At 38.8% G+C, this 25,529-nt stretch overlaps 1 protein-coding gene and 1 long non-coding RNA gene across 6 annotated transcripts in view; one reads left to right on the forward strand and one right to left on the reverse strand.

Annotated features, from left to right (window-relative positions):
* The window catches only part of cpx (complexin), a 131,510-nt gene that overhangs the window by 5,549 nt on the left and 100,432 nt on the right, over nucleotides 1-25,529 (reverse strand). For all 5 annotated transcript variants that reach the window (XM_069040625.1, XM_069040627.1, XM_069040624.1 and 2 more), the window contains one exon: nucleotides 10,142-10,302. In XM_069040625.1, the coding sequence (XP_068896726.1) occupies nucleotides 10,142-10,302 (161 nt within the window). The remainder of the gene's footprint in view (nucleotides 1-10,141; nucleotides 10,303-25,529) is intronic.
* Nucleotides 1-25,529, forward strand: part of LOC138125353 (uncharacterized) — a 55,944-nt gene that overhangs the window by 1,376 nt on the left and 29,039 nt on the right. The window lies entirely within an intron of this gene.

Consider the following 25,529-nt stretch of genomic DNA (forward strand, 5'->3'; position numbering starts at 1 on the left):
AATTTCTCGTTACGGATATTATGGTAGGCGAGTGACGACAAAATTTTATAGAAACTGGATAAAAATAGAATTATTACAAAATCCATCCCTATTTGATATCGACCCGACCCGCGATAAATTCAATACCGCGATAAGCACAATCAAATCTTCCAATAATAAAACATTTAAAATTTCATTCTGGTAATACGTGAATCTTGGCGTCTTTATTGCGACAATATTAGGTTATGGTGGTGTATTGTTATGTTTATTTGCTGCAATTTCCTGGACTGTTAAACTGGTTTCATCACAGCCGAGAGCTAGTAATGTGATGGGAGAATATCCCTGATTAGTGCAGACAACAACCACTCGAGGCTCCATCAGGCAAATTGAGATGTCGCCACTGTTTACATAATACGAATCATATCTGCAATATCGATCTATTTGTTCGCTCGTTTTATCATTTTGTTGTCTATTTGTCACAAACTTCAACAGTCGTTCGTGATTGTGTTTAACCGTTTTTATTACTTCCTCAGATTCAGATATATTTTACCTAAAACTTCGTCTTTTTATTCAGCTTGGTCGTCAAGTTTGTTTCTCTTTCTGATTAATGGATCACAACACAATTAAATTTTTGTGCAATCTAAAACAAGCCGCGAAATCCAACTTCGCGGCTATTGCTCTTAAATGAGATTCTTTGACAAACTGATTCGGTCAGAGAATTTAATACTAGATCATTTGAATTTCGCGGGTTACGCGGCAACAGCGCCATCTTGATTTGACGGCGCAAGTAGTAACTGTCGACAAAAATTTAATTGGAATCTGCGAATTCTGTATCTATCACTGACACTACGATCCACAACGAATTTTTAATAAATTCCTCAATTAAAAAGCATTCTGAATGCGGTGACGTGGCTATTATTTAGATTTTGTAGATTCATCAGTGTTCGGGCGCCATCATTCCTCCCCAAATTGAATCCTTCATCAGTTGATTTAGGACGATGTTTATTAAATTTAGTGAATAATGTTGTTAATTTAATATTAATTTTCCGAATATCCGTTTTGGTCCATTTCCAGCAAACGAATAATCAATAAGCGCTAACAGCTGTAATTAGATTATCTCCAACTAGAAAGGTTTCCAATCCGCCCCCCCTGCCGTGACTGACTTCTTCGCCTCGTCCACTTTATCCAAACCTGGAACGACTTCATCACCGTCGTCATTATTATAACTACACGTTATCATTGTTGTTCGCCGCTTTTAATTGAAATTGAAAAACGCCGCCGCCCCAACCAATTACGTCCGTAAGACAATGGCCGCGAGTTTCATAAATACTAATTAAAACGCGAACAAAGGAGTGACAACTGGAAATTGGAAATTAAAAGAAAGTTGGAGGTGATAATCACCCACTCGCGAGGGAGACACCGCCGTAATTAGACCGGTCCGACGACTCCTCTCTTCTTGCAGCCGCATCGCAAAAATCGGGGGCGGCGGGCCCCGCCGCCGATCGGGTCTATCGGCCTTTAACCGATTCCACGTCCGGAATGAAAAAGGAGGCGATCGCGCCGCACGAAAGTGAATTTTAACGCGACGCACAAAAGAGCGTCACGTTCGGACGACGCGTCACGCACCACCACGTGGCGGCGGTAGTTGCGGCGACTTTTTATCGGAACCCACCCACAGCGGCGGCGACAAATCGCGGATTATTATGCAGGCGCGGATCACGAAGGGGCGATTTGCAATTTCTCTCGTGGTAATTTTATTCAAATTGGACGGAAACGCGTTATCTCGGCGGCGGTTAGTGCGCGCGGCGCGCCGGGGGCTCCGGACGGACCCTTTTAATTGGGGGCGGCAAATATTTGCCGCCGAATTTGCCGCTGACGGTCGCGCTGACCGGAATCGGGGCAGGAGGGGCTAGAAGCTATAGGGGTAAGTTTTTACAAAGGTCATAGAAGTCGTCTCTTTCTTCTTCTTCCTTCTTGTTAATAAGCAAGTTGCCTATTTTTTCTTCTATTCTTCTTTCTTCTGTTTTTAAACTCTTATTCACTCATTTACGTTATCTACCCTATTTTTTTCTAATATCTTCACTCTTTGCTTTATCTCTCAGGGTCGTATTTGTTATCTTCCTTCTGCTGTTGCTAATATTCTATGTCTCTTGTGTGTTCTGCATCTTTTGTCCGAGATGCAAATCGCCGCCCCCTCGATCTCGGTCCTCGACCCCGCCGCCTCCACCACCTTGACCCCGCACCCCATTTTTCTTGGCGCCCTCGTAAATCCCTCGCCGCACTGGATTTCCCTAATTATCCGAACGGGAGCGCGTCCGGGGGTAATTTATACACACCCCCTTCGCTCTCGCGTATTTATGGGGTGCGCCGCGATAACCGACCACTACTCCATTATCGGGGGTAACTATGTGGGTATTGTGCGATTTAACGCGATTTTTATTGTCGCCGGAGTAAACGAGGTTTTATTGGGGCGGGTTGTTCGTCGATTTTACGGCGGTGATTAATGCGCTCACGCCATGTCAATACGGTGGAAAAAGTGTGACGGCTTCGAGAGGGACCCTAAGAGGATTACGCAGTTTTCAGGAGCACGAGGCCCTCGCTCTTTCACTGTACGTCTTTCAAGTGGAGATAATCCGCGTGTAAACGCGCCCCCGCTAAATGAAACGTCCATACGCGTTTTCAAAACACGGCGATTAATTGCGGATTAGCAAATTATGGCCGAGCGGGGAAACCCTCGCGACGCGTCAGTGCTGCCACACTCGGGATTCGAAAGAACCAGACGAACTCGCTTTGTGCAAAATAATCGTTCGGGGAAACCTTTCAAGTTTTAACAGTCGGGACCGGAGAAGTTAATAATTGCAACAACGAAACTTAATCTATTTGCAGAACATTTTTCCGGTGCTCAAAAAACTAAAGCTCTCACTGCGACTGTGACAATACCATTAAACCTAACTACTACTTCTGCAACTTCCAGACGTGGATGTTGAGCTTGACGCAATTAGAATCGGAATTTTGTCCCGAAGCAATTCAGCAAATCTAAAAAACTTTGTACTTTTTAAACTACCCTTTCGCAGCACCTGTTTTGAAATGATTTGTCGTTTTGACTGCAGCTTTATAATTAAAAACGCCGTGAGCGATTGCGGCAAGTCCTTTGTTAGCTCGTACAAATAGTTGTTTAGCAGAGCGCGTCCAATTTTCTCTTGTGGCAAAATGTACGTTGCGTGGGGTACCGCAGGGTGGCCGATTGACTCACTTCCTGTTGAAATTTTTTAATGATGCAAGCGGTACGGTTTGTCACACAACAGGGGGAGGGTTCGAAGCAATAAATTATTGCCGGCGCCGCCGCCGGCTGTTAAAAATGCACACGTCATTATTAGTTTGACAAAGCTGGCGATTATGTGCGGGGAAAATGTTTACGTGCGTTCGTTTGCTACGAAAGTTGGAGGCGAAAGCGTGTTCACATTAATAATTTATTGGGTGATCTAAATGTGACAGTCGGGTCTGACGAACTTTCAAAAACGAGCGGGCCCACGAATTTCAACGACACAAAGTGAAAGAAAGTGGAAACAAGGGCCGGGAAAGTTGTGAGTTGGTGGTGGTGATTATCGGGGTGCGGGCTGAATACGTTAAAGAAAAAATGTATTTCGAGCGTTGTAAAGAGTGATACCGGGCAGCGTCGTGTCCCGGTTTTGTTGCCCCATTGGTCAGCCAATGAGCGGGCCGCGTTCCGATAAATAGTTGACCCGGGGCGAAATTCGTTCACTTTCGTTCACGCTCTAAACGTGTTCATTTCGTTCACTGCTCTCCTCTCCCTCTACAAAAAATACCCCGGACAAAAAAGACGATGGTCAAGAAAATTAAAACAAAAATATGTTTAGCAAAATGGTGGCGGCGCCAGGATATTTTCACTGTTAACACAGGAATCTCTGGTAGCTTTTAAGGTGGATCAAATATAAAACAAATAGGACGACTCTACCTTCAATGACAACTAGGAAAGCATCACTCGTATGGTTTTTTTTTTTTTAGAAAAAATGGTGGAGGCGCCGGGATTTTCCAACTAAGGTGTTGTTTTTAGTTCAGTTATTAATCTTCTTTGTTTATTCTTCCTCATATTGAAAATATTCCATCTAAAGCGTGAGTGGATACGGCTTCTTTAAACAACCGTCTCAATAAGAGACTATCGCGCGGATATTTCCTAAGAGACATTAATAACATCCTCCGTATCGACTCTTCGTCATTTCAATAAAGCAAAAGGATAACGTCTTTATCGAGTTTCTCCCGTCTCCGTCACTTTTGGCGAGTTCACGTGTGCCGCTCCTAATGAAATAATTCCGGATTTTTCCGGCGACCCACTCGGTGAAACCCCGGCCGTAAATCACAATCCCCTCTTGAATTACAATATGCAAATGCGGGGCGATTACGTAAATTGTTCGAAAAACGAAACGAGGAAGAGGCCTCTCGCGCCGAAGTGTGCGGCCTCGTATAATTCATCCCGGCGGGGGCGGCTCGCAAACCACACGTCCTCGCTCACTCCGGGGGAATCCCCGTCTCTGTTTGTTTATAGATTTCGCGTGTCGCTCCCTTCCAAATAATAAGGGCGTTCGACGGTCTTGCCGCGATCGTCGACCGCAATTTTCCGCCGCTCCACTCCGATTATTAGTTCCATTTTTCGGGTGAACTTTTTTCGTCGAAGCTGGAAAAAAGGGCCGCCCCCGTCGGATCGGCGCAATTTGGGGATCGCACGCAAAGCTGATTATGTCGATTATTACCGGTGTACGGGCCGATTCTCTTGAGCAAATAGCTTGTTAATAATGGCATTACGTGGAACGGGGTCGAACAGTCAGGGCGGATCGATCGAACACGCAAAAATGGTGGATGCGCCGGTTTCATCCATCAATCGGAGTGGTCTGGTTTGAATTTGGGGGATGAAGAAATTGTTCGGGTACGACCACGGATAACTAACCGAATTCCGTGTCTGCCCCCGTGAGCTATTTTCGACCGGGGAGGGTGGCACAACCCGAATCATTTGAAATTTATTTTCGCGAGCTTGTATACTAAAAATCTACTCATTAATTACTTATAATATAATTCAGGTTCTCGGTGTGTTTATATGAATTTTTGTTTGCAGCTAAATCAGATTTCAGTATGTGCTCCATTTAGTTTAATTAATATTTTAGTTTCATGATCATACTCCAACAAAAATAAATACATTGTGAATAAAACGAGGAAATAACTGTTTTGCTCATTTTATGTAACTATTACATACATATATAATTTATTTATAAAATATGCCAAAGCCCACTAAAAGCATTTATTTATTTATTAATTTCTAACCTATTCACATAATTCAATACGTGCAGCGTTGGGCAGAAATACATTTTTGCTGCTGTAATATTTTTCAGTAGCAACAAAAAAGTGGAGGCGTAGCTACATTTAATAGTAGTTTATTTAACGAGTTATTTTGTAAATTGGGCTTTTTTTGGCTTGAGTGGGATAGTTTAAAACATTTATCCCAGAATAAGTGGTAAAATGGGTTTTAACATTGAAGATAAAGCATTAATTACTAATAATTAATTAATTAATAATACCGTGAGATTGAAAAAAAAAATTAGAGTTGGCTGTGATCAAAAATTTCAGTTAGCAAATCTTGATTTTCATAAAGGTGTGAATTATGTGTGACCTGTCGGTTGTAAAAGAATCATGAGGAGCTCCAATCGTATTTACGAACTAGAGTAAATGTTCGAAGTGTCTGCTTTCAGCTTCCAAACGTAATGCTACTCTCTTCGCTTCAAGTTTTCAAATGACCTTCGCAAAGTCGGGATTTGTATGCACATTTATACAGTATTTTTTTCTTTTTAGACAAAACTTTTATTATTTATGCAATATTCTTTTTGAAAGTGGGAAGTTAACACGTACGAACGCAGCCTGCGAGAGATGTAATCCCACTCGTAAAAAGTTCTTTATACACAAGTTGCGAGCACAAGTTCACCAGAAATTCATTTAGTATTTTTCTTATTGCTGTTTGAAATGTTTCAAGTAGTTTTGTTGGAGTGTAGTAACGTATCACTTGAAACAGTACTTTGTACTTTCTTCACGTTTGCGTTTTTGTAAATAGATAATTTCTTGTCTTTGTACAAAACCGTCAAATGAAATTGTATAAGTTACAGAACTTCCAAGCGTTGAGAGAGTTTCAGTTGTTATCAAGGTTCGTCCGGGCGGAATTTTTTATAACACCTGATAGAAAATTCTTTCCTTATACATACTAAAGAAAAGAAAATTTTGCAGTTCTCGTGGCTTATTGGCAAATTTTGGAAATGTTAAAGATGGCGCTCGGACTACATTTAAGCTCTACACTACACATTCTCTCTCGCCCAATGAAATCTGACACGGTTGTCATTTTAATGATAAGAGTTCCAAATCCATGTTCTCTTGGTATTAGATTTCTGGGAAAAAGTTTCAAGTTTTCGCAGAAATAATAAAAGGATTAGGACTTCATTAACAATACGTAACGCTCCAGTTATTATCAGAGAAAATGTCACCCTGTACGTACTGAAAGAAGAAACGACAGAGTTTTTGTGATTTTTTAAACTACAAATTTCTATTTTTTATTCATATCGTGAAATAGTTATTTACGAACCGAGTGCGGGAAGACATTTTTCGCGCATGAGCGCATTATTTCAGGCACGAGCGACGATGGAGCGAAAGCTTGTGCCGAATACGTCTTCGCGCATCAAAGTTTGTACAATATTTATTGAAACGAACATTATGTCTGATTTTTAGTGGACCCTTGCCAAAGTGTCAATCAAATTAATAGCGATTTATTTTCACTTTTGCGAAATTTTCAACATCCAAATTGGAGAAGTGGCCTTTTGTAAACCAGATTTTATTATTATCAAGTCAAATTATTTTTAGAATGTTCAAAAAGGCGAATGCTTTTTGGATGATTTTGAAGCACTAGTGCGCGAAATCTACGTTCCCGGTTGACTGTGCGGTGTCAAGGTAGTGAGTTGAAAAATGATATTTTTCTGACTTGTAAAATGCAACAATTACAATAAGTTTCTGAGGCATTTTATCGAAAATTGCAGTGAAAGATCTCGTCTGTGTAAAATACAGATCCGGAATGACTTTCCCTTTTATTATCAATTCCGTTTGATTTCCTTTACAACAGTTACATACAAATGGAAAAAGGCGTCAAGCAATACTGACAAACAACTTCAATTTTCTTAACTTTCTCCTGTTGTTTAGACGTAATGGGAAAAAGTGCTCAAGGGTTCCTACTTACGAAGACCCTTTCCACGTCGCTTTCTGGGTCAGATTCTTAAATAATAAATCACGAAAAATATTCTGTCGTAATGTACCGAGTCGTGGACTCGTGGGTCAAGTTAGGGAATTATCGACAGTTGAAATAAATTTATGAATACCAAAATACATTGTTTAATAAATTTTTTGTAACGGTGCACTGGTGCATTAATTATCTCTTTCATTTACTTGTCACAGCTTGAAATTCAAATTTGGTACCAGTTTGCCAAAGACTAATAAAACTAAAAGCGAAAAATGTCAGCGTCGACGAATACATTTTGTGGATTTGAAAAATAATTGTGCAATGAAGCGCCAATTGAAGAGAATTGATTACGCTACACATTTTATGCCATGCGGAAATTTTAATGAGTTTATTCTAGGAGTTTTTAAGTAAACTTCATCCGTTACATTAAAAACTGATTTTATCCCAAAGTTGTGAACAATCTATCAATTTTAACGTAGCACATGTAGTAGCAAAATCTTGAGCGATTTTTAAAACTATTAAATGAAAACTGTGAAAGAGGAGCTCCGTAAGAAAATACTCGGGTCATTTGCAAATATAAAATTTTATGAAATTCTCTTTACTCCACTAAACAAGTTTGATAAAGCGGACGACAAATAATGTATTAGTTAAAAAGCAGTAAAATCAAAACAGTAAATATTCCCACAGGTGAGTTCAAAACACTCAAATTAGATTTTTTCTATATGTATGTTAAATACATACATATATGGTAATAATCTATTATTCAACGAGCGTGTAATGACCGCTATTACCTACTTCAATAAAAAGTTGTATGACATCTTTTGAATAATAAAATTTCTACATACTTGTCAATTATGACATTTCAAAATAATTGTGACATACACGAACATTACGCTGCGTCATAAAAATTTTATAGCCACATTAACATGACGATTTGCAAATGCAATGATGCGATTGGTCACAACCCGTCATCACTTAGCGTACACATAATTAATGTATTATTTAATAGGAGTAAAAAATCTTACATCTAAAAAATTATCTTCACGAAGGTCGTTTACGTTCGTCGTGTGACTACTTTTTAATTTATTATTCAAAAATGGAAATGCTGTAACAACCAACAAAATCAGAAAATTGGTAATTCAGCAACACAGACAAATTTACATAAAAATTTGAATATTGTTATCCGGCTTCTCCAGGTTATCAATATTTTTTCTAAACAGTGATTTAAACAAGCGACTACAAAAGGTTATGATTTTTTTTCATATGTTGGCAATTTATTGAATTAATTGCAAATTCTCCATCGGGTTCTAAAACTACGTTTTTTAAATGAGGGAACAAAAAAAAATCAAGAGAGGTCAGGTCAGGTTTCTAATAATGGATTGTTGTTTGTGGCATGTGAGGAGTAGCTGAATCCTGTCGGAAATATCCGTTTGTTAATTCCACACAATCTAGCTCATTTACAAATGGTCCAAGGAGTCTTTGGAATCTTTGAGCGTTAGTTGTTTCATTAAAGAAGATCTGGCCAATAATTCGCCCCCCTGACTTTACAACCAACCCACCAATTTTAATTGAATGCGATGGCACTTCAACAACACTCCACGCGGACCAAATTCTATAATTGTGACAGTTGACGAAACTAGAAACGTGAAACCACGCCTCATCGGTGAAAAAAGTAATGTGTTGCGCGTGCTTGTGCCAATGGTAAAATTGGATTTGTCCTGAGGGTTCATCGGAAAGTTCTAAAATGAAGGAAATTTATTTCGGAGAGGGAAGGAAAAAGAGTTACTTCAGATCTCGCTATTTGGCGGGATAAAGGATGCACGAAGATGTGTCAATTTTGTAAACATTTTCCACAACATCTGGTGTAGCTGCTGTAGCACGTCCAGCACACTTGCCTCTAGCTACACTCCTATTTAAAAAGCGTTCTGACTCTTTTACAATATCGTGCGAAAACACACAAAATAAGAAACCGATGAGGTACCGATTGTCGTGAATCATTGTCATTAAAAAAAGACGTTGTGCTCAAACCAGTTTTAGAAACGTTTCTTACTTTAGAACATAAATTAACTAATAAATGTCAAAGTGATCTTCCGCACGCCAACCTGACAAAGACAGTCACAACCTTTTATGGTCACCTGGTATTTAACAACCTCATCAACGAATTAATACTTTTGTAGATCATAAAAACGCAATAAAAAACGCGAATCGTGTTATACATAAAAGGGAATTTTAATTTCGTTTTTATTTTATCAGATTCGGTTAATTCAATTTGCAGCTATATTTTGGTACAATAGATTTGCGGTAATTTCACCAAATCAAATGTTTTTAGTACAATTGCACCACAAATCGTCAAATTGACCGTTTCGAGTAAACATCCGATCCAGTATTGTTTGACCACACAAGGGATTGTAAAATTATATATAACGTTCACATAAACATTCGCCTTTTACAAATAATACCAAACAAATATTGAACCGTATCCAATACGTTTCGTCCTTTATGGGGCCGTCCAGGACCCCCGAACGAAGGGTGCTCTTTGTCCCCGACCAAATAGTATCCCTAAGGAGGAAAAATCCTGTGGATCGCGATCTCGCACAATTTGCATTTCGCAGCGCAAGAGATGAAAGGTTGAGATAACGAAGCCGGCCAAGGCCTTCGTCGTTTTAAAATTTGAAGAGGGAGAGATCGATGCCGCCGTCTGACATTTCGATAATTCCCATCACGAAATTATGAAGGGGGTCAGCCGTGACGGCCGCAAATACATCACGGTCCGCCCTTGCCGCACGCGTCACCCTCAAACGTCACGGCTCGTTACCGCATATACAGGGCGAGCCGTGATTAATCGCCCCCCGAATACTCGAAAATCGCCCCCCGACTGACCTTGTCCCTGATTTCCTGCCTCATCTTTTCCCGCTCCTCCTCCATCTTCCTGTGCTTCTCCTTCCGGCGCTCTTCAGCCTCGCGGATGGCCTCCAGCCGTTCCCTTTCGGCCTCCTCCTCCTTCTCTTTGTCGTCGCCGTCGTCATCGCCACCGACCGCTCCTGCAACACGCGATTCATCACACACACGTTCTATTATTAAAAGCGGGGCCGAGTTGTGCGGCCCTGCCGAATCGATACTCGCATTCCTTTCCGCAAACAGCGCCAAATATTTGCCCCGGAGGGAACTCGTACGCAAAACGAAAAATCAAAACGAAACGTCAAATGAACGGCGAACAAACAACGCCACCGAATCGGTTCGCGGCGAGTTTCGCTCGCCCTCGCGGATTAATCCGGGATCGATGGAAGCCTAAGCAGCTACTGCTGCCAGGCGATACGTCACGGGTGGCACTGGCTCCGGGAAATTTTCGCATTTACCAATTACGGGAAATCGACGGAATACAAAGCGAACCTCGACGAACCAACAAACGCTAAACCGATATTGCGGTCTTTACAAATTTTCTCCGATTGGTCACACTTGCTCCAATTGGTTTCTCCCACTTCAATTTGTTACAAATTAGAAAAAGACCCACAAGGATCTGGCGTACCGACAAACAGGAATTCGTTTTCGTCGCAGAAAATGAACATATTTTAATTCTGACATGCTTAAAACGAAAAAGAAAGAATGCACGAAGTTTGCATGTTGGAAAACCTTTCGGAGCTTCTATAAATAAAACTATAAATCTTGAACCTTTAACGGAGTCCTGGTTTGTGTACGACGAACGTAAGTTTGCCGTCAACGAAAACAGAAAATCTTCAAGCGATAGATTCCGTTCCCCTTTTTTAAAGAAATTCGTGTGATTTTAAAACATTTCAAGGTTTCGGTTCGTGTTTCGTCAAATCTTATCGTAACAATTGCAGACTGTACGTACACGTACTTTTTTATACAAGTGGGAAGTTTGCGCACGCGACCGCAGCGAGTCAGAAGTGTACCAAAGCGAGAAATCAATTTTTCGGCTTCCCTAACTGTAAATCACATCTTTACCTTTCAATTTAGATTAAGGTAGCTGCGATTTACCGACCGATGTTGTAAATTTCTGGAGGAGTGCGGTAGCACGCACGGTTAATCTACTCTTCCTACAATTACTTTAAAATTAAAGTTTATTATTTTTCCGATTAATGTTTTTTTTTTTAATTTTTATTGACTAATATAATCTATCGGGTTGGCAGCTCTGTATGTCAAAAAGTTTGACATTTGTTATTTCGCAAAATAGAACATTTGGTCAGTCGAAAAGACTAATACAAATGTCGTACGGAAGGTATTTTACAACTAATCCAACTATTCTCGGCCTCGCCCCGTGCCTGAACCTAGTATTCGCGCTGTAAAATCCTCCTATCGTACTCTAATGTAAATAACTAAGTATTTTCCATGATGATTGGATTTTAGTGGTTTTTGCTCACTGAAAATAGTTAACAAAGGTGGCAATTGAGTGAGGAAATAATAATTTCTCACTAGTGAGCAAAGTGATTGTTTCGAATTTTGTTGATCCACGTTTTGTTGTGAAAAACTGTTGTTGGGCTGATTTTGTAGAAGTTATTATTTCAGTGATTTTAACAGTTATGAAAAATAGTGATGCAGATAGATAATGTACAGTTTACGTTAGTATAACCTCATTTTTTACTCTTGTCATGTTTTTGTCATTTTGATTTATTTACATTAAAAAATAGTGATTTGCGGCATAATAAGGGGTGAAACCGATGCTTAATTACACTCACTGGAATTAACTCAAAATTCAAAAAGTGACCAAAAAAATGCTGCCGCGACTCTTTTTTATAATAATGGAAAAAATAGATTAAACACGCACTTTTACGGTTGGGGTCCTCGCTTTCGTCTCAGACGCCCAACTTCCGTACTCGTGCTTAAATGCACTACTTTGCTCACTTGTATTGAAAACAGTTATTCCAAAGCTGTAAAATTAAGCATACTATTTTACACTAGACAAAAAAAATCTCTTTGGACGCATCGTATTGATCGAAAAGCAACTAGGTACTTTATTCTTTGTTGAATCTTCTTAACTGAGAAAATCTCTCTTGCCTTTTTTCTTGTTTTTTCTTAATTAAAAACGCAAACAGAGCGAACTCGCGGCTATAAATGTGAAGTTTCAGTTTTTAGGTTCCATCGTCAGGCAATAGATTTTCTTTTAAGAATTTTCCAGCGCAACCACCGTTTTATTAGACTTTTAGCGTTCGACGCCAAAGATAAAAGATCTGTCCGCTCGATTCGCCATAATGAAATCTATAAAAGAGAAATTTTGATATCATCTGATTGTGCGAGGAATATGAAAAGATTTTCCGGCGCATTCGCAATTTCTTGCAACTTATTTGTTCGATTCGCCCCGAAGGCAAAAAAATGTAAAATTTTGTCGAGCTCGACAAACAACTGAAATATTGAAGAATCATATCGTAACATTAGTCTACGGAAGACTCATTTTTATGTTCATCTTTATCAGATTGGCTTAAAAAAAATCTCGAATCACTGTTTTTCGATTGAAGCAATCGAGATTTCGATTGGTTTATTGAAATCTTTTCCTTCACCGTCGCCGTTGATTTTTATTTAATATGGAGCCATTCTCAAGATTAATGTCAGATATAGAGTGTTTTTGATCGATTGTCCACAGCAAGGCTATAAAATATGATATAACCGAGCTTTTCCAAGAATAGAAATATGAAAAGATTTTATTGTACTATTTACAGGCGTATCAACCATTTTTGCAATCCATTTAAGAGCAATTTTCAACAAAAAGAGACTTATTAATAAGTTTCAGAAAAATACTCCCGGCGCATCCACCATTCTTGAAAACTCCTAAAAGAAATTTTCAACAGTTACCGTTAATAATCCGCTTTTAATACGTGCTTTTTAGGTCAAAGTTATTTCGTGGAACAATTTAGATATCGTAATAGTTATTTATGCAACGAGTTTCTGTGTAAATTGGGCTTTTCTAATTGTCCGAGGGACAAGATTAAAACACGAGCGTAGCGAGGGTTTTAAGGACTCGAGGGCAATTAGAAAAGCCCAATTTACCCAAAAACGAGTTGCATACAAAATTTTATTGTTTGAAACAACGTCCCTGAAGCTTTCAAATCTTTTAAAAATGGTTTCACATTTGCTTTTGACAGTTTCGACAAATTGCAAAGGAGAAAAATGAAAATTTATGACAATTGAAAACAATAAAATTTTAAAAACACTTGCAGACGCATTCCCTGGTTTTTGCAATTCATATTAAATCAGTTTTTTAGGGTTCGCATCAGAGATAAAAGAATGTCGCGTTTTCCAATCGACTGACCATTACGAAGTCTACAAAGGCAGCTTTTAGTTGTAATCTAGGTCATCAAAAACAGAGATGTAAAAAAATATCACTCGTAGTGTTTATCGAGGCGTTCCCTCTTCATAAATTTTTTCAACTTTGAAAGTTGGCAGCACAGACCAAGATGAGAGACCGTGTCGCGACGAGAACAATTTTTATTTCATCAGCTTCGACAAACAGAAAAAAATATGATTAAATATGTGTTTCCCGGCGCATCCACTAGTTCTATAAACCACCACGCGGTAATTTCCGGAGTAACTGTTAGAGACAAAGGAGTTTTCATCTTGTAAACATCTAGAAACGATGTGTTTAGGTCGGAGTTACGTCGTTAAACAACAGAGACATCGAGGAGTTTATGAAAATCATTTGCTGGAGCTTTGCCTACTTTTGCTATTTATTAAAGCAATTTTCAGGGTTAACGACGTCTACAAGATAGCGTGTTTTTGCTACGATAAACCTACATAGAACAGCATTTAGATTTAGTCTGAAAAACACAAGTAAAAAAAATTTGCAGTGCTAAAATCTTTATTAGCAAATTCCAAAGTTAGTAACAGAGACGGCAGCTTTGGTTTTCATCAATTGAATCACTTCAAGACAACCACGTGACAGCAAGCTTTATGTCATACCTGATAAGACAGAACTAGAGAAATTGTTTATATTTTCCGGCGCATCCACCATTCACGTACAAAGTGATCAAAAAGAATACAAACCAGAGCAGGCGTTCCAAATTATTATTGGTCACGTCGTAGCGGAATCCTATGCAAATAGGCATAGACAATTTGTGGACTCAATCGCTACTTTATAATAAATCATACCCATGAATTTTTGACGTTGGAATTATAACTGTGCACTTTATTATAATGGAGAAAATTTATAAAATGAAGAAGAGCAACATTTTACAGTCGTAATAATGGGTAATTTACCAGCTTTATTGCCAAAGGCAACGCCACCGGTAAGCAGATTCTTTGGTGAAATGTCAAACAAACGTCAGTTTTAAAGCAAGGATGACGTTAACCTTGAATAAAAGTTTTTTCTTTTCGATTTCGGTAAAGTTTACGGACGTTTCCTGTAATTGTAAGCAACAATTATGCCAGATTAAGTGTTAAAGTGAGTTTTACCGTTGAAGATAAAGCATTAATTATTAATAATCAATTAATTAATAATAGATTCTTCGAGAGGTAGGCAACCAATAAAACGACTGTATAGCAAGTATACATATGTGTACGATCAAGCTAAGACGAACGTTTCGATAAAACAACAGATGATATAATTATCTTAGTTGATTTGGTTTATTGTTGATCACTTTGTACATTACTAAAGAGCAACAGTTAGTGGTGTTGAAGAGTTGAAGTTTTGTTCATTAGATTTATCTAAAAAAATTTGAAAACGCTGTTTTTGAAGTTGATATTAGAGACTCAAGAAAAATGTCATCAATTGGAATTGACGTTCGTTTGAAAAAATAACAATTGGTAGAAAGTTAAGAGAATATTTGTGGATGTAACTTCATAGAGCAACTTTCTATTAGTGTCACAGCTACAGTGATTTGTAATCGAGTGGTCCGAGCGCATAAAATACAATGTTTAGATCTAATCTCGTCGTTCTAGTTGGAAATATCCAAAGTTTAATCTGGACGCATCTGTTACATCTGTAATTTACATTGGAGCAACATTTCAAAGAGACAAGACTGCGGTCTTTCCTGTTTTGTTCATTTCGCCACAGAAAGATATTCCGAACGTAAAAATATAAAATCGTGATGAATACAAGTGTAGCAAAAAATTGACAAAAAGATACACAATAAACCAAAGAATAACGTAAAATGTAGAGCTTTTATAAACAGTTAATTCCCACTTGAATGCCTTTGTAACCGTCTGCTCGCAGAAATTTGTGAGCATTATCCATTATCTGGATTAGTAGGTCAGATCTCGAACGAATTTAAAAGAGCGAAGCCAAAAATACCGTCGCTTGCACAAGCTCAAAAATTCACGATTTCTTTTGTTCCAATTTTCTTTTTCTGAATAATTAGAGATTGAAAAAAAAACAACTTTCAGGCAAAATGCATTTACCTCACATACAATGTGATCAAAAAGATAACAAACCAGAGCCAGCGTTGCAAATTATCGATCATGTCGTAGTGGAATTCTATGCAAATAAGCGTTCGTAGAGAATTTGTGGTCTCAAACGCTACTTTATAATAAATCATACTTCATGAATTTTATAATTGTGCATTTTATAATATTATCTGACAATGGAGCAGATTTATAAAATAAACAAGAGCAACATTTTACATTCGTAAGAATGAGTAATGTAAGCAGATTTTTTGCGGAAATGTCAAAGAAACGTTAACGATGTGCTGTTGCTAACCAACAATTATCCCAGAATAAGTGGTAAAATGAGAAGCTAAAGTATTAATTATCAATAATTAATTAATTAATAATAGATTTGTCGAGAGGTAGGCAAGCAATAGAACGACTGTGTATATCAAGTATACATATGCTACGATCAAGCTAAGACAAACGTTTCGATAAAACAAAAGATAAGCACTCTTGATTTGTTTTCTTTTTGATATCTCGGTATCGAGAAATATGTGGCGCATCCGCCATTTTTCCTTCGGTTACGACAACTTTCCAGTTTACTGTCGAACATAGAGACATGCAATTTCTTTGTAGCATTCACCATAAAAATAAAAATTGCAGTCTTGTTTGTCGTTTATTTATATTTTATTTTTATTCTGAATTTTTTTTTTCTACTCCCATGTTTAAAACGCCATTTATCTCATATGTTTCCATGACGCTAAGTGATCTTTTAAATACACCTTGACAAGCTGTGACTTTGTGCGCTTTAGTCACGAGGTGAAGTTAGCAACGGGCTTTTTACTCACGCTATGGTGTTTTTAATAGCAAAAATCATGTGACACTTAAAATAAAGTTAGTTGTCACTTGTTAATTGACGTTTATCAGGTACGAATTTTACGTTTAAATTAACGTTGAATAAAAAAGTTACTTGTTACATTTGTTTTGTTCATTTGGTCGTAGAAAACTCACTTCTCTAGACACTCGTTACTATTAAAATCCCGGCGCATCCACCATTTTTAGAAATAGTTTCTTCCTTTGTAGCACATCTCAATCAACCCCCCTCAACTCCCGTCCTTTCCTAATCTCAAAGTTTCTAGTATTTATTTCCCGCCATATTAATATTAGACGTGCAGTAATTTTTTGAACATCTGCGAAGCCTTTCCTAATTTAACAACTTTCAAATCGAGTTCGCTTCAGAATTTCCCGAGAAAACTTTTACACCGCTCTCCCACCCCGTGTTTATTAACTTCCTCCAGATGAAGTGGATATTTCCTCGTTAAATCACCGAAGGGCGTTAGCGATTATTAAATTGAACACAAATGTTAAGCGGCGGCGGTCGTAAATTTTAATTAAAAAAATTTGCAGAGCAAATACGAAAAAAAAAACTCGTCCAATATTTGTCGATTGATGACAACAAATAGCGCCGTCCCGTCGCCGCCTCCGCCCCCTGTTTGCACTCGGGGGTTGCATCGTGCGAGGACGAGATGTTTGTCTTTGTTCCAGGAGGTGCAGCGGTCTCTCCGGAAAAGGCGGAGGGAAAAAATTGGAGACGCCGCCGTCGATTTTAATCAGCGGCGCCTTCGCCTGCAGCCGCCACTCGAATCGAATCCATATCTGCGTTTGTGCCCCCGACAAAAGACGAAATTAAAGCTTAAACACGTGAAGGGAGTCGTCGAACGCTGTCCATTTATTCGAGTGCACGCCATCCAAGGCACTAATATCATATCAGGACCAATACAAACGGCACATTGAAATGTGATTTCCCTCCATGTCATGGTGTAATTAGATCGGTCACGGCTTTCAAAGGGCCCACTCCCGTTCCCTCTCCGTCACTTACCAGTCGCGTCCTGTGCGTGACGTCACCGAGACAAGCCGAGAGCCCTTTTGTTGTGAACCGACCGGAGATTGGAATATCCGCGATAAGGTTCATTGTTTACGTGCCAGGGTCCAGATAGGCAGATGCATTTTTCGCCCCGCTTCGTAAAACGGAAAATTCGATCCCTCAAAGGGACCAGATTAACGCGAATTTCCTCGTGGTCTACGCAAACGTCTTGCCTCGGAGGAAATTATTGCGCTTTAACAAACAGAACCTGCTCCCGGATTACGAGGGCCAAACCCGGAACTAGAACGTTGCAATTATTTTTTCCTCGGCGACGAAACGGAAACGCTCCCTGCTGTGATCCGGTCAAATTAAATTTTAAGACTACCAAAAAAAAAAAAAAAAATACAAGTGGTACACATCTCGAGCAATTGTTTAAACAATTCCTAAAAATTGTGAAAATATTGACATAGTTATTTACAGTAAGAGTGAAGAAGGCAAAGCTTTCGTTCACGCGAATTGCAATTCAAGTGAACGAAACCGGCCTTACTCTCGAGTACTGTATTTGGTTTTGTTCGATATCTTCTTAGAAAGTATTCAAAATTTTAAATAAAAAAAAATAAAAATACAAAATAAACAAAGTTCTGTAACGTCAATAAAGTGATTGTGTGCGCGTTGTGGAAATGGATAATGAAGAGTTATACAGGGTGTCGCAAAATTAACATATTCCAAGTCGGGGGTGTTGTAGGGAAAAATCTCAGGAATCTCGAAAAAATAAAATAAAAAATATAGGGGGGGTCTTTACAAAGATATATGGGTCTGAAGGTTCAAACTTTTCATCATGTTTTCTTCAAATAAAAAATATAAATGGTTGACATTCATTTTGAAAAATGGTGAGGATGATTATGTAAAATATTAAAATATAAATGAAAAGACATTTCTTTAAAAAACGGCTTTATCTCGAAAAAATAGGTTTTATTTTTCCAATTTTTGTTCAAAAGGGAAGTACAACATAGCTAGAATATTAATCAGGTACTTTTGAACAAATATTGAGCACTTTGATATTTTTTTCAAAGTGACAGCAATTTTTTTTTTTAACATTTTTACTTGGTCAACAGGATGTCCCCTACTAAGCCCCGATCTCGGAATACGATAATTTTAAGACACCCTGTATGTTGTTGATGATGTCCTAGAACAGGCAAATGTCGTGAGGTACCAAATGTTGCCTACAAAATCAAAAATACGATACCAAAAAAAATTGGAAAAATTTACGAGTGAATGAAAACCAGTGAGTGATCGAAAAACGATGAGCGAAAGTGAACGAGAGAGAAACCTTCACCCACTGGCAACTATAGATACTGACTCACTTTCTAGGGAGGTATCGAACAATAGTTATTTTTAGATCCTCCATAATAAAAAAAAACTACATTGGATGAAACGAAATTAAACAGAATATTTTTGTAGAGCGCAAAAATTCGTACAAAGCAGTCTGGTTTGGTCAGAACGGCCGTTTTGTAGCTATTACTTGAGACTTGAAAGGGCGCCACGAAATGTTCCACTTTCGCGTGACTTGCAAATCCGTAGCTTGGTGCCGATCTAGTTAAAATTCATTGGAAAACAATGATGATGTTGTCTGGCAATTCTAAAAAAAATCACGTTGCGTCTAGACACCATAAAGACATTTTTAATGCCAAGCAAAATTAATTTCCGATCATTTTCTATTTTTAACACTGCATACATAAAATTTTCAATTCCATTTTTTGTTTGTTTTGTTTATCGGTGTTTTAAAACACGTTTACTGCACCGTTTCTGGGTTGGCCCAGTAAAATTTAATTAGTGTGGACAATAACATTAGTCGGTATTTTATTTTATTCAAATGAATGAAATTGTAAAATGAGAGAGCTCAAACTGTAGAAACACACAATTAGAATCATATTCGTCCTTTTTTAGAACTCCGCAGAGGGAGTTTTGGACAAAATGTTTGTTCCAAAATAATATGCCAGCGTTGATGTAACAAACAACAATATTCATTAAAGAGATTATTATTATCCTGTTTCATTTTTTGCACCACATTGTAACAGTTTTTTTTACATTAGAGTACAGGCGAAAACTAGGTTTCAGGCACGAGGCGAAGCCGAGTTTTAGTTGGAAATAATTTTAACAATTTCCTCTGGTATAATAGAACCTAATGGACCAGTCATATACATTCTTGTACTCTGAGGATTACCTCAAGCGAAACTTTAATTGGACCGGACTGTTATTAGCTTGCGATCCGTATCGGAAATCTCGGCGATCAGTTCCACTCGCACCTTCCAATTCCGGTGCTAATTCGTCCAGAGATGAACCCGATCGATTCAATTTCGTGTTTTATCGGTGCAGCTGCTACCGGCGGTTGTCACCATATGGTCCCCCGGAATCCACTTAGCGAGCGCAAGACGAGCCGGATTTAATTATCTGCATGCAGTGCGCTTCACGGACGCCATCATTCCCGCTTTTTAATTACGAAAGTGTCCCCCGGGAGGCCGTCGCGCTTCCACAGTTCGCGACTTTCTGCTGCTCCCGTCATAATCCGACCGCGTAAATTTCCAACACGTCCTTTTGGAGGACTCGCGCCCTAAATTGCGGTTTTTCCGGTGCATCGTGCATCCAAAAACTTTGTTCGCAATGTGATAAACGCATCCGGCGTGCAGATTAGCAGTCCGGGGAAAAACCTTCCCCGTTGTGGAATTAATTCCCGATAGTGCGGCCTGGAGCATTGTCGCCGCTTCCTGGCACAATACGAAATATCAATACGAAATAATGAATATCTCTTGTTCGCGCGGAAATTCAAGAGGGAACCCAATATAATTGAAATCGCTGACAACGCCAAGAACAAAAGGACAAAAGGACGAGGACCTTCGAACGCAGTCGTCGCTGGATTCCTCCCTATATGGCGGCGCATTTTCTTACCGCCACAATGGAAGTCGCGAAGAAGTCGGTGCGTGACGGACGCATAAAGGTTGCCAGGCGACTGGCAAGACCTCGACAGGTTGGAAGTTCTGGAGCTCGCCGAGGAGAGGAATGCTAACTCCGGGCCGTAATTAAATTATCCGGGATGTATTGCGGATAGTCGAATGAAATTCCGGGATTATTGGCGGCCGAAATTAAAAACGGTGTCCGACGCGGCGCCGCCGCCGAAGAATTTACGCCCTCGCAAATAAATAAGTGGGGCGTCTCGAGGCGAATTAGTCCCAGATGTTCCAGACTTGAATAAAAATGTGGAGTAAGTTGGGATAGGTTTGGTGGATGCGCCGGGAAAGCTCATCAAGAAAGTGTAAATGAGACGATGTTCAGGAAACTTAAAGTTTTTGGTGATGTGCTCGTTCGGGAGTTGGCGAAAGAGGACTCCATTCAGGATTCCAAGAAGTAGGAATATTTAGAGAAGCGGTAGGGATCTCGGAGAGACATTTCACCGTTTAAAAAGTGAATTAACGGCAGCAAAGTGGCTCCAGATGAATCAGTCACGCTCTAGATGTTCAAATTTAAATAAAAACGTCGAGGGTTCTCTACCACTAATAGATTTGGGGACGAAACCAAGCTTGAGCTCTAAACGAGACGACACTCACGAAATTTGAATAATTCTCGTATTTACTCGGATAAATGGGCTCCAATTTTGGTATTAAAAATGCTTTAATGAATATTTGCAAGTTTGCGTTATGAGAGAAATGGTGGAGGCGTCGGGATACAAAATATGTACCAAATGAAATTTTTAATATGAAAAATAAAAGGATCCCAAATATTCACTTTTCGACAAAACGATTTGTGTTTTAGATGAGAAAATGTTAAAAAAATAATTTGTAGTGATTTGCTTGCTTGCGTGGCCATCTTAAGGATTGAAAAATAATTTGGAGTAAATTCTAAAATTTTTAAAATATACAGGGTGTTACTGAAATGCGTGACCAAATTTTAACCACGAGCTACTGGCTTTATGTAGAACTCGGAAAAAATATTAAAAAAATTCTATGTCAAAAAATAAAATATATAAAAAGTTTTATTTTTTGAGCTACAGTGTTTTTTAATTGCTTTTAGTCTTCTACGTTGTCCCACAACCTCGTAGGTAAAATTTCAGCACATTTTAAAAATACGCCGTGTATATCATATTTTACAAAGTGTACGCCAACCTCTAGGAAATATGCTTTAAAACAAGGAAACCGCATTGGTGCAAGTTTGTTTGTTTCTTTTAATTTAGAATAAATCTGGATTCAAAGACAAATACGATTTAAGAAATCGAATTCCAGCTCTAAATGAAACAATGTTCAAGGGATTTAAACTTCCCAGTTACATGTTCGTTCAGGATTACTGGTATGCTAAACTTTAAGAAACACTGAGAAATTTTGAGCGAATATTCCGCAAAACTCTGTAATAAATGGTTGAAGAATTTTCAACTGAATTTTAAATACAAATAAATGATCGCGCAGTGTCACGAGATAAATCAGTGCAAATAATGAAAAAAATGTCAAGAGTTCTTTACAACTTGCTTTAAATCTGGCGAACGTGCAGACGAAGGAATCGTACAGGAGTTTTCAACGAGACGAACAACTTTAAATGTTTCGGATACTTGTTTGCTCAGAGTCGCGGCAGGACTGTTAGAAAGAGATCTTCGAGAAATATTTTCACTACACTATTGGCAAGTCCAATTAACAGTGAGACATCTGGTGCGAATTGTATGAACTAATTATAAGTCCAAGTGGTTTGTGTTTTTAAAACAAAACGACGGTAAAAATGACTAAAAAAAAGATCGACAAAACAAATTGTTTTGTTTTTGGCTGTAACACGTGCCGAAAAAAATGAACCAGAAGCATGTTTCCATTTATTTCCGCGTTGTGACATAAAACCAAAGCATTGAAAATGTTTTTGGTGTTAACGACCGGGTAGAGAGCGTGAAAAGCAAGGAAAAGTGCTTTATTAATGGGAAAAGGTTCATCTAATTATACAGGGTGTCTCAAAATTCGCGAATTCCGAATTCAGAGCGTGGTAGGAAAGGACCCAGTGGAGCTCGAAAAATACTTAGAAAAAAATATTCGCTCTTCCTGAAGAAGATATAAGCACTTTAATTTTATTCAATACATATCCACAGTGACAAAATACTATTCTAGCCACGTTGCCGTTCAATTTTTTTTTTAATTTCCCTATTTGGACTACTGAAGTGAGAAAAAAATATTCGCTCTTCCTGAAGAAGATATAAGCACTTTAATTTTATTCAATACATATCCACAGTGACAAAATACTATTCTAGCCACGTTGCCGTTCAATTTTTTTTTTAATTTCCCTATTTGGACTACTGAAGTGATCCCCTACAACGCTGTGAATTCGGAATTCGCGAATTTTGCGACACCCTGTATGAGGGTCTGTGGAAAACACAGCCATTTTTTTAAAACATTTTTACTTGGTCAACAGGATGTTCCCTACTAAGCCCCAAACTCGGAATACGATAATTTTAAGACACCCTGTATATATTTTCACCGCTTTAGTAACACCACATAAAATCAACAACTTTGCACACAACATTTTTTCTTCACCTTCCACAACAAAAAATCTGCTTGTTGCTGTTGCCTTTAAATAAACTAAAATTTTGTGTAACCTTAAAAAAGCCATCACAAAAACCGTAAAATCACATAAAACGGCAGCCGCAATCCTAATAGGAAAAATGGTGGATGCGCCGGGACACAATATATTTCTCTGGAAATTTTTTAGAAATAAATTCTTGAGTACGATATTTGGGTTTTCTTGAAATTCACTTAAATAATAAGAAATCGTCCTAAATGAAACATTTCAGAAGGCGTTTCAACTTCTCAGTTTGATAATCTTAACGGATCAGAGAAAATTCTGTAAGAGATTGTTCATGAATGTTCGCTAAATTTTAAAATAAATAAATGATTGTAAATTGAGTCGCCTAAATCAGTTAAGCTCTGAATATTCAGAGTTAAATAAAAATGTCAAGGGTTCTCTGCCAGTCGGACTAATTTTGGTGAAGAGAAAGCCAACTAAGAAATCGTACTTGAGCTTTAAACGAGACGATGTTCAAGAAATTTAAATCTTTCAGTTAGTCGCTCGACTCGAATTACGACTGAAAATGAACCGACTTAATTTTAGGTATTAAAAAGAAATTTTAAACGAATATTTTCGAAAGTTTGGATCACGTAAAAAATTGGTTGTGCGAAATAAATTGACCACAAATGGTGAAAGTGCCGGGACAGTTAAGGAAAAATTGTTCTAGAGCTGTAAATGAGACTGCGAGAAATGAAATATTTTCGGGTTTTCGTTTCGTGAGAGTTGAAAAGGGAAATCGACCACATCCCTGATTTGAAGCACGAGAAAGAAAACTTTCACGATGAAAATTGGTGCCGAGACAACATCTAAAATTTTTTGAATCAAATAAAAATGTCGAGTGACTCTTTGCTTCAGGAAATGCGTCAGCAAAGTAACCAATAAGTGTTGTTTGAGACGACATCTTTCGTTTATTTCCTTCAGAAGTGGAGTGAACTTTAAAAATCGACCGAAGCTCTGCAGGAGTTTGCAATACATCAAAATGGTAGATGCGCTTTGATAAATATTTCCCACTTGACATTTAATAAAATAAACAAATCTCTCCTGCGCGTCGGGATAAGTTATTCGAGCTTTGGAAATGCATCCAAATTGACCTAAATCTGCTCGAGTCCTACGAACGCTCCTTAAGGAATTGAAAATTTCCAGCGACAAAAATTTTAGAACGCGTTGCAGAAATGGTGGATGCGCAAATTCGGTCATGTTTTGGAACGAATCGAATAGTAAGAACAAGAATTTAAGGATCGTTAAGCAGGATCGGGGTGAAAAGTGGCGAGGCAACCGGATAACTCTTGAAAAAAAATTCAGCTGAAATTTTTAAACATAAATCACAAATCCTCAAGCGTTGCACGGTGAATTATTCAAGCTTTCGGAAATTCAAACTTCAATAAAAATGTGAAGTGGTCGCTTCAGCGTCGACTGGATTTGGTGGATGCGCCCGGAACGCCAAAGAGCTTCAAATGAAAATCGCACTCGGGAAATTTAAAGTTTCCCGGAACAGCCGCGCGGACGTTTTTAGAAATGACAAAAAAAAACGCACAAGGCAAGGCGAAGCAAAATGGTGGATGCGCTGGGACACCGTCGCCCTCGTAAATTGTATTAATTAAATGTAGCCCCGGCGAAGAAAAAAGAAACGCAAACGAGACTGCTATTATCCTTCCCCACAAAGAGATGTACATGTTTACTTCTCAATTAGTCCTCCCGACCCGTTGCTACAAAGCGTCGACACATAACGCCAGAAAATTCTCATTTAACGAAACATTCTCTTTGAAATTGGATACGTCTCCGCGTTTTAATGTATTTGTTGTTCCGCACACTAACACATAACACCTAAGCATGCGCCCACTGTCTAACATTTTACACAGGAAACACTAGAAGGCAACAAAGAGAAGTCGAACGGAAAAACGAGTGGCGCGCCGGATTCTGCTAAAAACCACCGACGAATTCATTCCAGGATCAGGAACCATCGACTCGAATTAAAAACAGAAAGCGCCCCCTCCAGGATCTGCACGCGAGTCGGTAAAAAATCCTGCGAGATCGCCGCCCCCGCCGCCCAATTACGCGGTCTCGCGCTGTTGCCGGGTCGTAATTTTTTTGTTGTTCCGGTACATTAATCCGGAACTCTTGCGGCCAGATACATAAATTAGGACGGGCCCGGAGTTATCGTTAATCCGGTCGGTGAATAAAAATAATAACGGTCGAGGAGAGGGTGAAATCTGGCGTAATGAAAACACTCAAAAACACATGCCATCCGATCGCGTCAATCAAAAGCGTATCTCGATGACAGGTGGGGCTTATTGTTTCGGCAAAATCGATAAGTGGATTGGGGGGCGGCCGGGGGGTCGGGGCTCCCGGGAAATGATTACGGTGACGCAGTTTGTCGGTTTTCCGCCCCGATCGGGAACTAATTAAGCGCCTTTAGTTTAATTCGTCGCGGGACGAAATAAAATTGTTTATTTTATATCGGGGCCCCACTTAGCTGTATTATGTCGACGCACTTAAAGCGGATAT

This window comes from Tenebrio molitor, chromosome 3 (genome assembly GCF_963966145.1).
Source record: "Tenebrio molitor chromosome 3, icTenMoli1.1, whole genome shotgun sequence".
In the NCBI taxonomy this organism is placed as follows: domain Eukaryota; kingdom Metazoa; phylum Arthropoda; class Insecta; order Coleoptera; family Tenebrionidae; genus Tenebrio; species Tenebrio molitor.